We start from the raw sequence: 14170 nt of genomic DNA on the forward strand, positions 1-14170 counted from the left end.
ACAGCTGCCACAGTTCCAAATTGAAACCTAAAGAAAATGGACGCCTGGAATTTTCACGGGAGTTCCTTTGATGTACAGAAATAACTTCGGCATCAGATCGGTGGAACACTCAAAGGCGCAGCATTTCATTTGGGTTTGCCGATCTTCCGTCGAAGTTACCACCGGATACGTTCCTGGAAATTCGACACAAACGTTTTCACCACTGGAAAGAAAATTTATCACCAATCATTACACGATATCCCGACATGAATCACTGCTTTCAAGAGAGGAGAAAGCAAATGTATAGCTTGATGTGTATCCACCTAATCACTACACTTGAAAACGGTTTCTTTTTTAACGAACCTTTTATTTTGCCTTTTTCTCACTTACAGATTCAATAGAATGCATTAAATGTCATTTAGACTACTGGCCTAATTCGCTGAAAGATCGATGTCTTCTGAAAGAAGTTGAGTTTCTCTCATTCGGGGATGCAATGGGAATCTCACTGGTGACGATTGCATTATGTGGGACCTCACTCACAATTGGTGTTGCAGCAGTCTTCACATATTATAGGAACACTCCGATTGTCAAGGCGAATAACTCCGAATTAAGTTTCCTTATTCTGTTTTCCTTGGTGTTGTGCTTCCTATGCTCTCTAACATTTATTGGCCAGCCGACAATCTGGTCTTGCATGCTTCGACATACACTTTTTTGCATTAGTTTTGTTCTCTGTATTTCTTGCATTCTAGGGAAAACAATTGTTGTGTTAATGGCCTTTAGAGCAACACTTCCAAACAGTGGTCGCATGAAGTGGTTTGGACTGATGCAACAAAGAACAGTTATATTATTGTGTACCTGTTTGCAAATTGTAATCTGTATCCTCTGGTTAACTACATCTCCACCTTTACCAGTGAAAAATACAAAATATCAGAACGCAAAGATTATCCTTGAATGTGATGTTGGCTCAATTAAGGCCTTTGCTTTTACTTTGGGTTATATCAGCATTTTGTCCTCTTTGTGCTTTTTGCTAGCTTTTTTTGCCCGTAAGCTACCAGATAATTTCAATGAAGCTAAATTTATAACCTTCAGCATGCTTATCTTTTTTACAGTTTGGGTAACTTTTATCCCGGCTTATGTGAGCACTCCCGGAAAATACACGGTCGCTGTGGAAATATTTGCCATTTTGGCGTCGAGTTTTGGTCTTTTGTTCAGCATATTCGTTCCCAGATGTTACATTATTCTCTTCAAGCCCGAGCAAAATACTAGAAAGCATCTTATGTGTAGAATGGCGACTGGTAAAAAGCTTTAGACTATCCTCGCATCTATGCTTTATTTTATTCTATTTTATATAAACTTCTTTAAGCTAATTTCTGTCAGAAATTGGTCTTACGCGGTCTTGCTAAGCGGGTGGTATCTCATCAATAGCATTCATGTTATACGCCCCTTTAGCACTCAATGGACTTGAATATTAGGCGTGAATATTGGCCGATCCAAAACTATACATTTTGCATTACCGTCTAAAACGAGTCTCTATCCCAAGTGATAGTTCATTTAGTTGAAACAATACGTTTATAAACAAAATAAAAAGTGATCATGAAAACTCAAGAAACAGTGTAATGTTAGTTAATTGCTAGACACTTAGGTTGTTTATTAATGCGAAATTAATAAATGTGCAAAATGCGCATTCTCATATTCAAACTTGCTTACAGCAATATTTTTGGGAAATCCGATAAAGTATTAACATTCTCATTCCACTGTTTGAATGGTTTGTGCAATAACTTTACTGATACGCCCTGTTGAGTTACTATTTCAAATAAAAGTATGAAAGTAGGTAATCAGACAAAGGAAACAACGAAAGATGTCCGGTTATATAATAGCATAACATCTTTCAGAAAGTTCCAAAAAGTGCTTCAAAAGTCAATGGTATTTTTAATTTATGATTGGCTTTTATTTATTAAGGGAAGTATTGTGGCTAGGACGACGAACTCACTGCTTGTCTTGAAATTGTGCTATCAAATTTTAGACCCGAATCCCTAGAATCGGGGAACGCTTCAACATGTCATCTGAAGGACGTTTCCCCCGCCTCCCCTTAAGTTTCTAATGGCTTCGAGCCATAGCAACAAGCTACCTAGCAATGGCTCATCACAGTGATCATTCCTCATGGGTATTCCCTGAGAGTGAGCGTCACTAGGTTATTTAATCACAAGAGAGATTTCAGCCGAGCTTAATATGGTTCTCAAGCAAATCCACAGCCTGACATTTCCCAGGATCTCTGAATTGTGTTCAGCATTGAAAAATGTAATGGATTCTGGAGGCTTCTCATCACAATCACTGATACTGCTTTATCATCGAAACTAAGGATGTACAATAAATGCGATTTCCAGAACATTGCCTCCATTCCGATAACATTTTTTAAGCTGCTGATACTTCCTGATTCTTATCTCAAGTGCGCAGAAATGAATTGTAACATTTCTATTATCGCCACCCAGCTTTGTCTAGTTAATTCGGTCCGGAGCGAACCTTGAGAAAAAATCTAGTATCTCTGCCCTCTCAAGCTAACTGAATTCTTTCATCCTTAGTACCATTCAAGGAAACCTCTTCTGCACCCTCTGTAAGACCTTGATATCCTTCCTAAAGTGTGCTGCTCAGATTTGGCTGAAATACTCTAGCTGAGGGCTAACCGATGGTTAATGAATGTGTAGCGGAATTTCCTTGCTTCTGTACTCCTCTATTTATAAAGCTAAGGACCCCGCATGCCTTGTTAACAGCCTTTTCAACTTGCCCTGTAATATTCAAAGATTTGAGTTAAATTTTATGTGCAATGTGTCTGCACATTTCACTATTCTATGTCCTCTTTTTTTAAAATTCGTTCATGGGACGTGGGAGTCGCTGGCTAGGACAGCATTTATTACCTATCACTAATTGCCCTTGACAAGGTACGGTGGGCCGCCTTCTTGAACCGTTGCAGTCCATGCACATTGCTGTTTTGACCCAGCAACAACGAAGTAACGGTGTTATGGTACGACCACTCAGGACAAAGTCCCCAATCAAAATATATAATTCTGATTGTGGTGTGACTGTCAATTTAGTCCCACCGCTCCACAGGTCGCACCATACATTAAGCTTTCCAAATCAAAGAAAGCAGCAGTGGAATTGAAACAATCTAGTAACTCCCAAATGAGGCAAACCAAACCAGGTATCTTTAGATTTCAACAAATTAACTGTTGATTTTTAAAAAACTAAAATCTTAAACTACCAAGATAAACTAATATCTAAAGACTTATAATTTATTCAAAGAATCTAACTCCCATCTGCGCATACATATACCCAAACTAACAGTAGTTTGGTGTTTAATTAGCTGCCCGAAAAAAATAAGAATAACAATAAAGTGCAGATTACACTTCCTGACAAACAGTCCTCTGATTCAAAGTTCACTTGCAGTCTTCCAAGGGCTGATGAGGAAAGGATACTTTTAGAGATAGGAGTTCAGCAGATCAGTTCAACATTTGAAACATCAAACTCTTCTTCTGTCCAGCGATGAACACAGTAGACGGAGAATTTTGTTATTTCTTTAAGAAATTATCTGTCTTGAAGCTTCTTTAGAATTTCGAGAGAGCCTAATAAATAGGCTTTACAGAGACTGAGAGAGAGCTCTCGTATTTCTTCACGTGCCAGAACAGTTTGTTAACTGTGTGTCTCTGCCAGCCAGTTTCAAGGTCAACCGACAACATTGTATTTCATCTCTTCTCGATTTGCATGGTTGTAACTAAGCAACCAGAATGCACTTTCGCTCCGTCTCTGGAGCTTGCTGCCTTAAAGAAGTACTGATTGTTTACCGCCTTAAAGACACACCGCTTACTTCCCGAGGGGAAAAACAACAGGATCATGACAAATTTCCAAGTCAGCTTGGTGTGTGGCATGGAGGGAAACTTGCAAGTGGTGGTGTTCTGTTGCCCTTGTCCTTCTATGTGGTAGTGGTCGCAGGTTTTGAAGATGCAATCGAGGGAACCTTGGTGCGTTTCTGCAATACATCTTGAGGATGTTTAATAGCATTACAATTGCGAAATCTCCACTATCAATATCTTGAGTGTTACCATTGACCTCAAACTGAACTGGAGTAGCCATGTAAATACCATGGCTGCAAGAGTAGGTCAGAGGCTTGGAATCCCGTGGCGAGTAACTCACCTCCTGACTCCCCAAAACCTGTCCACCACCAACAAGGCACAAGTCAAGAGTGTGATGGAATACACTACGCTTTCCCGGATGGGTGAAGCTCCAAAAACACTCAAGAAGCTCAACACCATCCAGGACATAGCAGCCCACTTGATTGGCATCCCATCCACAAACATTCACTTCTTCCACCACCAACACACAGTGGCAGAAGTGTGCACCAAATATCCCACAGCTCTATTTGAAGAAGAGATGACAGCTCCCTGAGAGTTCATGGAGGTGGTTAGGTTCTCATTTGTTTGAGATGGTCATTGCCTGGCAATTGTGTTGCATAAATGTTACTTGCCACTTATCAGCCCAAGCCTGGATATTGTCCAAATCTTGTTGCATTTCTACATGAACTGCTTCAGTATCTGAGAAGTCACGAATGGTGTTGAACTTTTGTGAAATCATCAGTGAACATCCCCACTTCTGACCTTATGATTGAAGGAAGGTCATTGATGAAGCAGTTGAAGATGGTTGGGCCTAGAGCTCTACCCTGAGGAACACCTGCACTGATGTCCTGGAGTTGAGATGATTGACCTCCAAAAACCACAACCATTTTCCTATGCATTCGGTATGACTCCAACCAGTCCAGAGTTTTCCCCCAATTCCCATTGACTCCAGATTTGCTAGGGCTCCTTGATGCTAGACTCGGTCAAATTCTAGCTTGAGCTCAAGAGCGCTCACTCCCACCTCACCTCTGGAGTTCAGTTCTTTTGTCCACGTTTGACCGAAGGCTGTAATGAGTTCAAGAGCTGAGTGGCCCTGGCAGAACCCAAAGTGAGCACCACCGAGCAGGTTATTGCAAAGCAATAAGTTTATGGATTTCAGTTTTGGATGTTTAGATGTTCTTCCTTTCCCCTTCTGTGGAATGTATCTAATCTTGCACCAAATGCATTGTTCATTTTCTGTTTTGGCTGTCAATTTTTGATTTCAATGCACTTAGGCCAAATCCTTCTTCAATTTACTGAAAACAGCCCTCTTCCAATTGTGTATTTTCCCTTTTGATGTTTACTTATCCTTGCCCATAAGTACTTTAAACACGAAGAAATTGTGACTATTTGTTCCTAAATTCTCTCCCACTGGAACATGCTCCACTTGCCCAACTTTATTTCGGAGAACCTGATCTAGCTGGTATCACACTGATCAAGAACGTTTTCTTGCACACGTTTCAGGAATTCCTGCCCCTCTTTGCTTTTTACATTGTTAATTTACCAGCCTATATTAGGATAATTGAAGTTCACCATCATCACTACTGTCATGCAGGCCCCCACCTGCCAAGAATGAAGCACATTAATTTCGCCACATGGATATTAAAACTTCAAATTGTTGCTGGAAGGAAGAGAAGGCTGATACAAGGAATTGCCAGGTCCCTGGCCGGAAGGACATTTTTTGCATAGTAACAGACACTGCTTGGAACAAAGGGCCACTCCCTTCTCCCAATACACAGAACAGACGTGGTCAGACCAGTTTAGTCACGTGACTAACTGGCTGTTGCAGAGTTTGAACTGAGAGTTTTAAATTGGAGAAACAGTATTTGAAGACAAAAAAAGATCCTGGTTCCTGGATTGAGAACATCTCTCTTCCTGTCTGCTCCCATCACTTTCTCAGCAGCTTCAGACTCCATTGAAGACACATGAACCCCAAGAGAGAAAAGTCTCCTACAGTGAACAAGGTTTAAGAAGAATACTGGGCCCCAAGGAAAAGCAAGAATTACCTACAAGCAAGGACTCGACAGTGAGCTCAAAGAACCGTAACAACTCTTCAGATATTTCCTCAAACCTTTCCACTTATTTTTTACTTCTGCTCTTTTCTGTCCCTATCTACATGTGTTTATCACATATGCATGCTAGCGTGGGTGCGTTGTGTATCTGTAGGCGTTAACCAATTCAGAGTTTAAGTTTAAGTTTAGTAAATTTCACCTTTCTTCTTTAAACCTAAGAAAGCTAGTTTGTGCTCATTTCTTTACCTTATAATTGGAAAGAGGTGAACAAGGATTCACCAAGGGGGAGCTCAAAACATGGTGTGTTTAAAATTAAACCCTGTTACGGTGACACCGTGTGAAGGCTGAGAGGGACCCATGGACGTCTTTATCACCTGGTTGTAACATTACTGTCAGGTATTTGCATCTTTCTGCACTTGGCCTGTCTCTTTCGCACTATTTTAGTGGTCTATAGTATAAAGCAAGCAGTAGAGCAGCTCCTTTGATGATACTCATTTATAACCAAATAGATTCTGATTTTGAAATCTCAAGTACATCATCTGTTTCTACTACTGTAACAGATACTGATCAATATTATGTGACTGCGACAAAGGTAAACTTTCCCTTCTCGTCCTTTTCGACCTGTTTCCAACCTTTGACACGGTTAGCCACACCAGTTGTTGTCCTTTCCGTTGTTGTCCGGCTGGTTGGGACTTATCTCACCCGGTTCCATTCTTACCTATGTAATCGTGAACAGAAAATCATCTCAATGGCTTCTCTTCTGCTTCCACACTGTTACTTCTGGTGTCTCTCTCCTGTTTTCTTATCTAACTAATGCCCCACAGTGATATCATCCAAAAGTACAGTGTTAGTTTTCGCATGTATGCTGACCACACTGAGCTCTACCTCACCATCACCTCTCCCAATTCCTCCACTTTTGCTAAATTATTAGACTGCATAGCCAACATCCAGTACTGGAGGAGGAGAAATTTCATCCAATTAAATATTTGGAAGACTGAATCCATTATTTTCGTTCTCCACTCCAAACTCTGTTCCCTGGCTACCGACTCCATCCCTCTCCTTGGCAACAGTCTGAGATTAAGTCAGTCTTCTCACAATCTTAGCAAACGTGAGGTCATCCAAAACTCTGCTGCCCATGTCTTAAATTACATCAAGCTCCATTGCCCTGTTACTCCTGTGCTCGCTGATCTACATTGGCTCCCAGTCAAGCAATTTCTTGATTTCAAAATTCTCATCCTTGTTTACAAAACTTTCCATGGCCTCGCCCCTACCTATCACTGTAATCTTCTTCAGCCACTCCAAGATATCTGCACTCACCTAATTCTGCGCTCTTGTGCATGTGGGAATTTAATCGCTCCACCATTAGTGGCCGCACCTTCAGTTTCCTCAGCCCAAACTCTGGAATACCCTCCCTATATCTCTCAGCCTCTCCACCGCACTTTCCTCCTTTAAGACACTCCTGAAAACCTACCTCGTTGACCAAGCTTTTGGTCATCTGACCGAATATCTCCTTTAGTTGCTCGATGTCATACTTTGTTTCATAATGCTCCTGTGAAGCGCCTTAGGACCTTTTTTATGTTAAAGGTGTTTTTGTAATACCACCACACACTCCTTTTGTTCCTTCCCTATCTTTCTTGAATATATTGTAAACAAGAATATTAAGTTTCCATTCCTCTGCTTTTTTGAGTCAGATCTCTATGATTACCACCAAATCAGACTCCCATGTGTTACGTGTGCCTATAGCTCATCAATGTTATTTCCCATTGTCTATGCAGTTATGCACATATGGTCTTAATCCACCTTCGTCGAAATTACATTTGACCTCTGTCTGATCCCTCCTATTTCTGAACTGCTTTTTATTCTCATGCTGTTTTCCCAGTCTTCTGTTCATCTTCAATGCTTCATCCTGCTGCCTTCCACTCTGCCAAATTTGTTCAAACACTCACCCAAAGTACCAGTTAACCTCCCTGTAAGGGCAGTAGTCCCGACTTTATTGAGGTCCAACCCGTCCAGTTTGAACAGGTCTCTTCTGATGTAGAACTGCTACCAATGTCGCAGAAATCTAAAGTGCTTTCTTCTGCATCATTTTTCCAACCACGTGTCAAATTGTCTTATCTTGCTGCTTGTATATTCAGTAGCACGTGGCACTATGAGTAATGCAGAGATTGCTACTTTTAAGATTCTACCTTCGAACTGCCTGCCCAGCTCCTGAAACTCTGTCTGTAAGATCTCCACTCTTTTCCTCCCTACATCATTGTTTTCAACATGGACCACCATTTTTGGTTGTTCTCCTTTTGCCACAAAATATTCTTCACATGTTCAGTGATGTCCTTTGCTCTGACATCAGTGTGGCAACACGTGGGACTCAAAAACGCCTGTCTGCACCGCCGACTATTGTATCTCAACTCCTATGTCCACTGCATTTTTACATTTTCCTGTGCCCCTAGGGAGAACATTTTCCCCAACATTCTGTGAACGTGTTCTAGTTTGCACTTCCCCGAGGTGTTGTCACATTTATTTGAGCTTGAATTCGAGCAGTTGGAGTCACTTCTTGCACACGTAGTGACCTAAGGCAGAGGAAGAGTCCTGGAGTTCCCACATGGCACAGGAATTGCAAAATGCTGGTCTCAGCTGCTCCACCATTTGGCTTAGAAGTCTACCTACTTACATGTGCATACGTGTGTGTGTGTTGTATGTATGTCAGTGTTTATTTTTGTGTCCCCTTTCTCCTATTTATTATTTAATTATGTAAACCATTGTTAATGCAATCTGGATCCTTTTAACATTGGTATCTTCTACTCAGTTAATTTGAATATTATGCTCTTAGATTTAATTAATTACTCTGATGATTTACTTATTTGCTGTACTTTGATTAGCACCTGATGTTGGGAATGGCATTAAACAGGAAATTAGAGACGCATGCGATAAAGGTAGATGCAGGAAGGATGTTCCCGATGGTGGGAAAGTCGTGGGAGAGTCCAGAACCAAGGGTCATAGTCTAAGCATACGGGGTAAACCTTTAAGGACTGAGATGAGGAGAATTTCTTCACCCAAAGATTTTAGGTTTAGAGATACAGCACTGAAACAGGCCCTTCGGCCCACCGAGTCTGTGCCGACCATCAACCACCCATTTATACTAATCCTACACTAATCCCATATTCCTACCACATCCCCTCCTGTCCCTATATTTCCCTGCCACCTACCTATACTAGGGGCAATTTATAACGGCCAATTAACCTATCAACCTGCAAGTCTTTGGCAAGTGGGAGGAAACCGGAGCACCCGGAGGAAACCCACGCAGACTGAGGGAGAACTTGCAAACTCCACACAGGCAGTACCCAGAATTGAACCCGGGTCGCTGGAGCTGTGAGGCTGCGGTGCTAACCACTGCGCCACTGTGCCACCCAAAGAATGGTGAGCCTGTGGAATTCGCGACCACAGAAAGCAGTTGAGGCCAAAACATTGCATGTTTTCAAGAAGGAGTTAGGTATAGCTCTTGGGCCTAAAGGGATCAAAGAGTATGGGGCGAAAGTGGGAACAGGCTACTCGGTTGGGTGATCAGCCATGAGCATAATGGATAGCGGAGCAGGCTCGAAGGGCCGAATGGCCTACTCCTGCTCCTATTTTCTATGTTTCTATGTTTCCATCTGTAATTATGGGTGACTTTAATCTGCATATTGGTTGGGCAAATCAAATTAGTCACAATACCTTTTAGTTTCGGTGACTGCAGCATTGATAGTGTCCGCTCCGCCCCCACACTGAGCTCTCTGTCCTCGGCTTCCTTCTAATGAAGCTCAATGTAAACTTAAAGAACAGCACCTTACCTTTCAACTAGGCACTTTACAGCCTTCCGGTGTCAACATTAGGTACAAAAGGTCATAATCTTTGCCCCTATTTTTGTTTTCGGATGGCAGCTGTTGGTGATGATTCTGCTTTCCTGTTACACCTCCTCTAACTGCATGTTTTTTTTTATTTACCACCCCTTTTTGCCTTGCATAATCATCCTTTTTGTCATTTAATCTCTCCTGCTTCTCACTTTATTTATTTTTATTTTATTTATTTTTATTTAGAGATACAGCACAGAAACAGACCCTTCGGCCCATCGAGTCTGTGCCGACCAAGTACCACTTAACCATTTATACTAACCTTACAGTAATCCCATATTCCCCACCACCTACTGACACGAGGGGCAATTAACAACGGCCAATTTACCTATCACCTGCAAGTCTTTGGCGGTGGGAGGAAACCGGAGCACCCGGCGAAAACCCATGCGGTCACAGGGAGAACTGGCAAATTCCGCACAGGCAGTACCCAGAATTGAACCCTGGTCCCTGGAGCTGTGAGGCTTAGGTGCTAACCACTGCGCCACTGTGCCGCCCACAGACCTTCACTGTTGCTTTTTTTCATCCCCTCGCCCCCCTTCCCTGCCTTGGTTAAAAATTGTTACATCTCTACGTTCTGACGAAGGATCATGGACCTGAAATGTTAACTATGTATCTCTCTCCACAAATGTTGCCAGGCCTGCTGAGTATTTCGAGATTATTCTGTCCCTCTCTCAGATTTCCAGCATCTGCAGTATTTTGCTCTTGGATTAAAATGGTGATGGGGCGTAAATCCCAATTGAACACCCCTCAGTCAGATATTTCACGTGGGCTCACTAGCGTAAAATCTGCATTCCCCGGATCTACATTTCCATTGACTTCAGTCAAAAAGAAAATGGGACGGGTTCTATAATGGCAGCTCATACATAATTCCAGTTTTTCACCTATATACTATAAAATATATACTAATATGACAGTACTTTTAGGCAAAGAGGGCCAAGAGGAGTAAAACTGCCAAACAAATCAAAATGTGCCAGAATTATGAGAAGTGTATTTTTTTTTTAACTCATTGCCTGTGCGATAACCTAGTGGAACATAGGAGTTGGAGTAAACCATTCAGTCTCTCGAGCCTGTTCCACTTTTCACACTCCAATTAACCCAGCCTCAACTCCCAATTGTGGAAGCGAACTCCAGACTTCCACTACCTTCGTGTGAAGATATTTAGTTTAGTTTAGCGATACAGCACTGAAACAGGCCCTTCGGCCCTCCAAGTCTGTGCCGACCATCAATCACCCATTTATACTAATCCTACACTAATTCCATATTCCTACCACATCCCCACCTGTCCCTATATTTCCGTGCCACCTACCTATACTAGGGGCAATTTATAATGGCCAATTTACCTATCAACCTGCAAGTCTTTGGCATGTGAGAGGAAACCGGAGCACCCGGAGGAAACCCACGCAGACACAGGGAGAACTTGCAAACTCCACACAGGCAGTACCCAGAATTGAACCCGGGTCGCTGCAGCTGTGAGGCTGCGGTGCTAACCACTGCACCACTGTGCCGGGCAGGATTTAGTAAATCTGGTGGCACTCCTGGTGCTGGGCCAAAAAGGCACTGGGAACCCTGCCTCAGCCACACGGAGCAATCTCATCCCTTCCACCCCGATATATCTAATGAAGCTAGGTCAATTAACAGCCTGGTGACGGGATCCTATCCCTTTAAAGACGTGCATTCCACCTCCAAGAGCTGCCAGCCAGCTCGGTAATTTTGGCAATGTCACCAGGAGCGGTAGCCACTGCTTGCACTACAAGGGGCCTTGGACCGAGGCCCAGTGCTGGAGACCCAGACATCAGGTAATTGAGACGGAGTCATTGGGGCCAGTCTGGCAGGCCCCAGCAATGGGTAGAGGGAGGGAGGTGTTGAATGCAGGGGAAAGGGGGGGGGGAGGGTTCAGTGAGGTGGATGGTTTTCCCTCCATGGGCCACAGATTTCTAATGGAGGAGGGGCCCCCAAATCTGCTGGAAGGTCATCTCATTTTATTGGGCAACCTCCCCGCATGACGCGGGCGTCCTCACTGCTTGCTTAATTCCCAGCGGCGGCGAGACTAGGCCCTCAAGTGGCTTAAAATAGACCTCTTAAGGATCTCAATTGGTATCTGGGCGGGAAGGCCGTCTTTGGCCTGTTCCACCCCTGACTAAATTGTGTTGTGACGGGAAGGCAATCGGCCCTCCGCTCCAGGCGTCATTCTATGGGATCCCCCCACCCCCGTCTCTTAGCCCGTCTCTGGGGGGCCCACTAAATTTAGCCCATGCTGCCTGACAGCGCCCCTGAACTGTTGAGCTCTAAAGTTAAGGTTATGCTCTCTTGTTCTGCATTCCCCTCCTCCTTACATGAGGATGGCAGGCGCCCTCCGCCCTCCTCTTGTACCAGCTCCAGCCCGCTCAGCAACGCCATGATATGAAGGGGGCAGCAAACCAAACACTCGTGGAGACCCTAGATGGGCATATTAAAGGGCACCTCCAGATTTGCCAAGGCACTGGAACCTCATCTGGACCGAGCGAATGGCTTACTCTATTGTTGCCCTGGCGATGACATGGCTTCTATTATATCTTTCTAGTGCCTCAGTGGTAGGGTTTGTCACTGGAGTCAGCAGCCAGGTCTTTAGTGGGTAGCCCTTGTCTCCTAGGTGCCAACCCTGAGTCTGTTAGGTGGAGAGAACACCTCTGCTACATAAGATTACCGAAAGATAAAAGAGTCATTGCAGCATCCTGGATGTATTCCCCACCAAGAGTAGAAACAAGTACAGCAACTCCAGCAGCAGCAGCTGTTACCTTCGCTGCAGCCACATGCAGCTATATAGAACATAGAACATAGAACAGTACATCACAGCACAGGCCCTTCGGCCCACGATGTTGTGCCGACCCTTTAACTACCTACATACCCTTCATTCTACTATCATCCATGTACCTATCCAAGAGTAGCTTAAATGTTCCTAATGTATCTGCTTCTACTACCACCGCTGGCAGTGCATTCCATGCACCCACCACTCTCTGTGTAAAGAACCTACCTCTGACATCTCCCCTAAACCTTCCTCCAATCACCTTAAAATTATGCCCCCTGGTGATAGCCCTTTCCGCCCTGTGAAAAAGGCTCTGGCTCTATCTATGCCTCTCATCATCTTGTACACCTCTATCAAGTCACCTCTCATCCTTCTTCACTCCAATGAGAAAAGCCCTAGTTCCCTCAACTTTTCTTCATAGGGGCGGCACAGTGGCGCAGTGGTTAGCACCACAGCCTCACAGCTCCAGCGACCCAAGTTCAATTCTGGCTACTGCCTGTGTGGAGTTTGCAAGTTCTCCTTGTGTCTGCGTGGGTTTCCTCCGGGTGCTCCGGTTTCCTCCCACAGCCAAAAGACTTGCAGGTTGATAGGTAAATTGTGCATTATAAATTGCCCCTAGTATAGGTAGGTGGTAGGGGAATATAGGGACAGGTGAGGATGTGGTAGGAATATGGGATTAGTGTAGGATTAGTATAAATGGGTGGTTAATGGTCGGCACAAACTCGGTGGGCCGAAGGGCCTGTTTCAGCGCTGTATCTATAAAAAAATAAGACATGCCCGCCAGTCCAGGCAGCATCCTGGTAAATCTCCTCTGCACCCTCTCTAAAGCTTCCACATCCTTCCTATAATGAGGCGACCTGAACTGAACACAATATTCCAAGTGTGGTCGAACCAGGGCTTTATAGAGCTGCAGCATAACCTCGCGGCTCTTAAACTCAATCCCCCTGTTAATGAAAGCCAACACCCCATACGCCTTCTTAACAGCCCTATCAACTTGGATGGCAACTTTGAGCGATCTATGGACGTGGACCCCAAGATCCCTCTGTTCCTCCACACTGCCAAGAATCCTGTCTTTAAGCCTGTATTCTGCATTCAAATTCGACCTTCCAAAATGAATCACTTCACACTTTTCCAGGTTGAACTCCATCTGCCACTTCTCAGCCCAGTTCTGCATCCTGTTCATCGGACAGAGGGGATGGACTGAGCTGTAAGTTTAACATCTCGGCCAAGTGTTTAGCCACGAAACCTGAGATTCGGAATTCGGCTTTTGTTACAAGACGTTAGTTGGTATTTATAAAGAAACCATCGACACTACGTTACTTATTAGTAAGATCTATTTAAGCAAAAGCTTTTAAATACAGATAATCTTTACGTATATGCAGTTTGGTACATGTATGCAAGTCCTCACGCCATGCTCCAGCAAAAACATTGCCCCTGTGTCACATTGTATCCAATGATTGCTAGGAGTTTTAACAAAGTTCCTTTTGTTGAATCGGATTAAACAAAACAATTAATCGTGTATAACGTATTTCTATTTAAACTGAAATTATGTATTTTTTTTTCAGAACGAAACAATGTCAATACGAATGG

The 14170-nt window shown here is 43.5% G+C and overlaps 1 protein-coding gene across 1 annotated transcript in view; it reads left to right on the forward strand.

Moving 5' to 3' along the window:
- LOC137375093 (extracellular calcium-sensing receptor-like) overlaps positions 1 to 1288 on the forward strand; it is a 49369-nt gene extending 48081 nt beyond the window's left edge. Inside the window, exon 8 of the mRNA XM_068041721.1 lies at positions 372 to 1288. Within this exon, the coding sequence (XP_067897822.1) occupies positions 372 to 1288 (917 nt within the window). The remainder of the gene's footprint in view (positions 1 to 371) is intronic.
- The last annotated feature ends 12882 nt before the right edge of the window (positions 1289 to 14170 follow it).

This window comes from Heterodontus francisci, chromosome 11 (genome assembly GCF_036365525.1).
Source record: "Heterodontus francisci isolate sHetFra1 chromosome 11, sHetFra1.hap1, whole genome shotgun sequence".
NCBI classification, from domain to species: Eukaryota; Metazoa; Chordata; class Chondrichthyes; order Heterodontiformes; family Heterodontidae; genus Heterodontus; species Heterodontus francisci.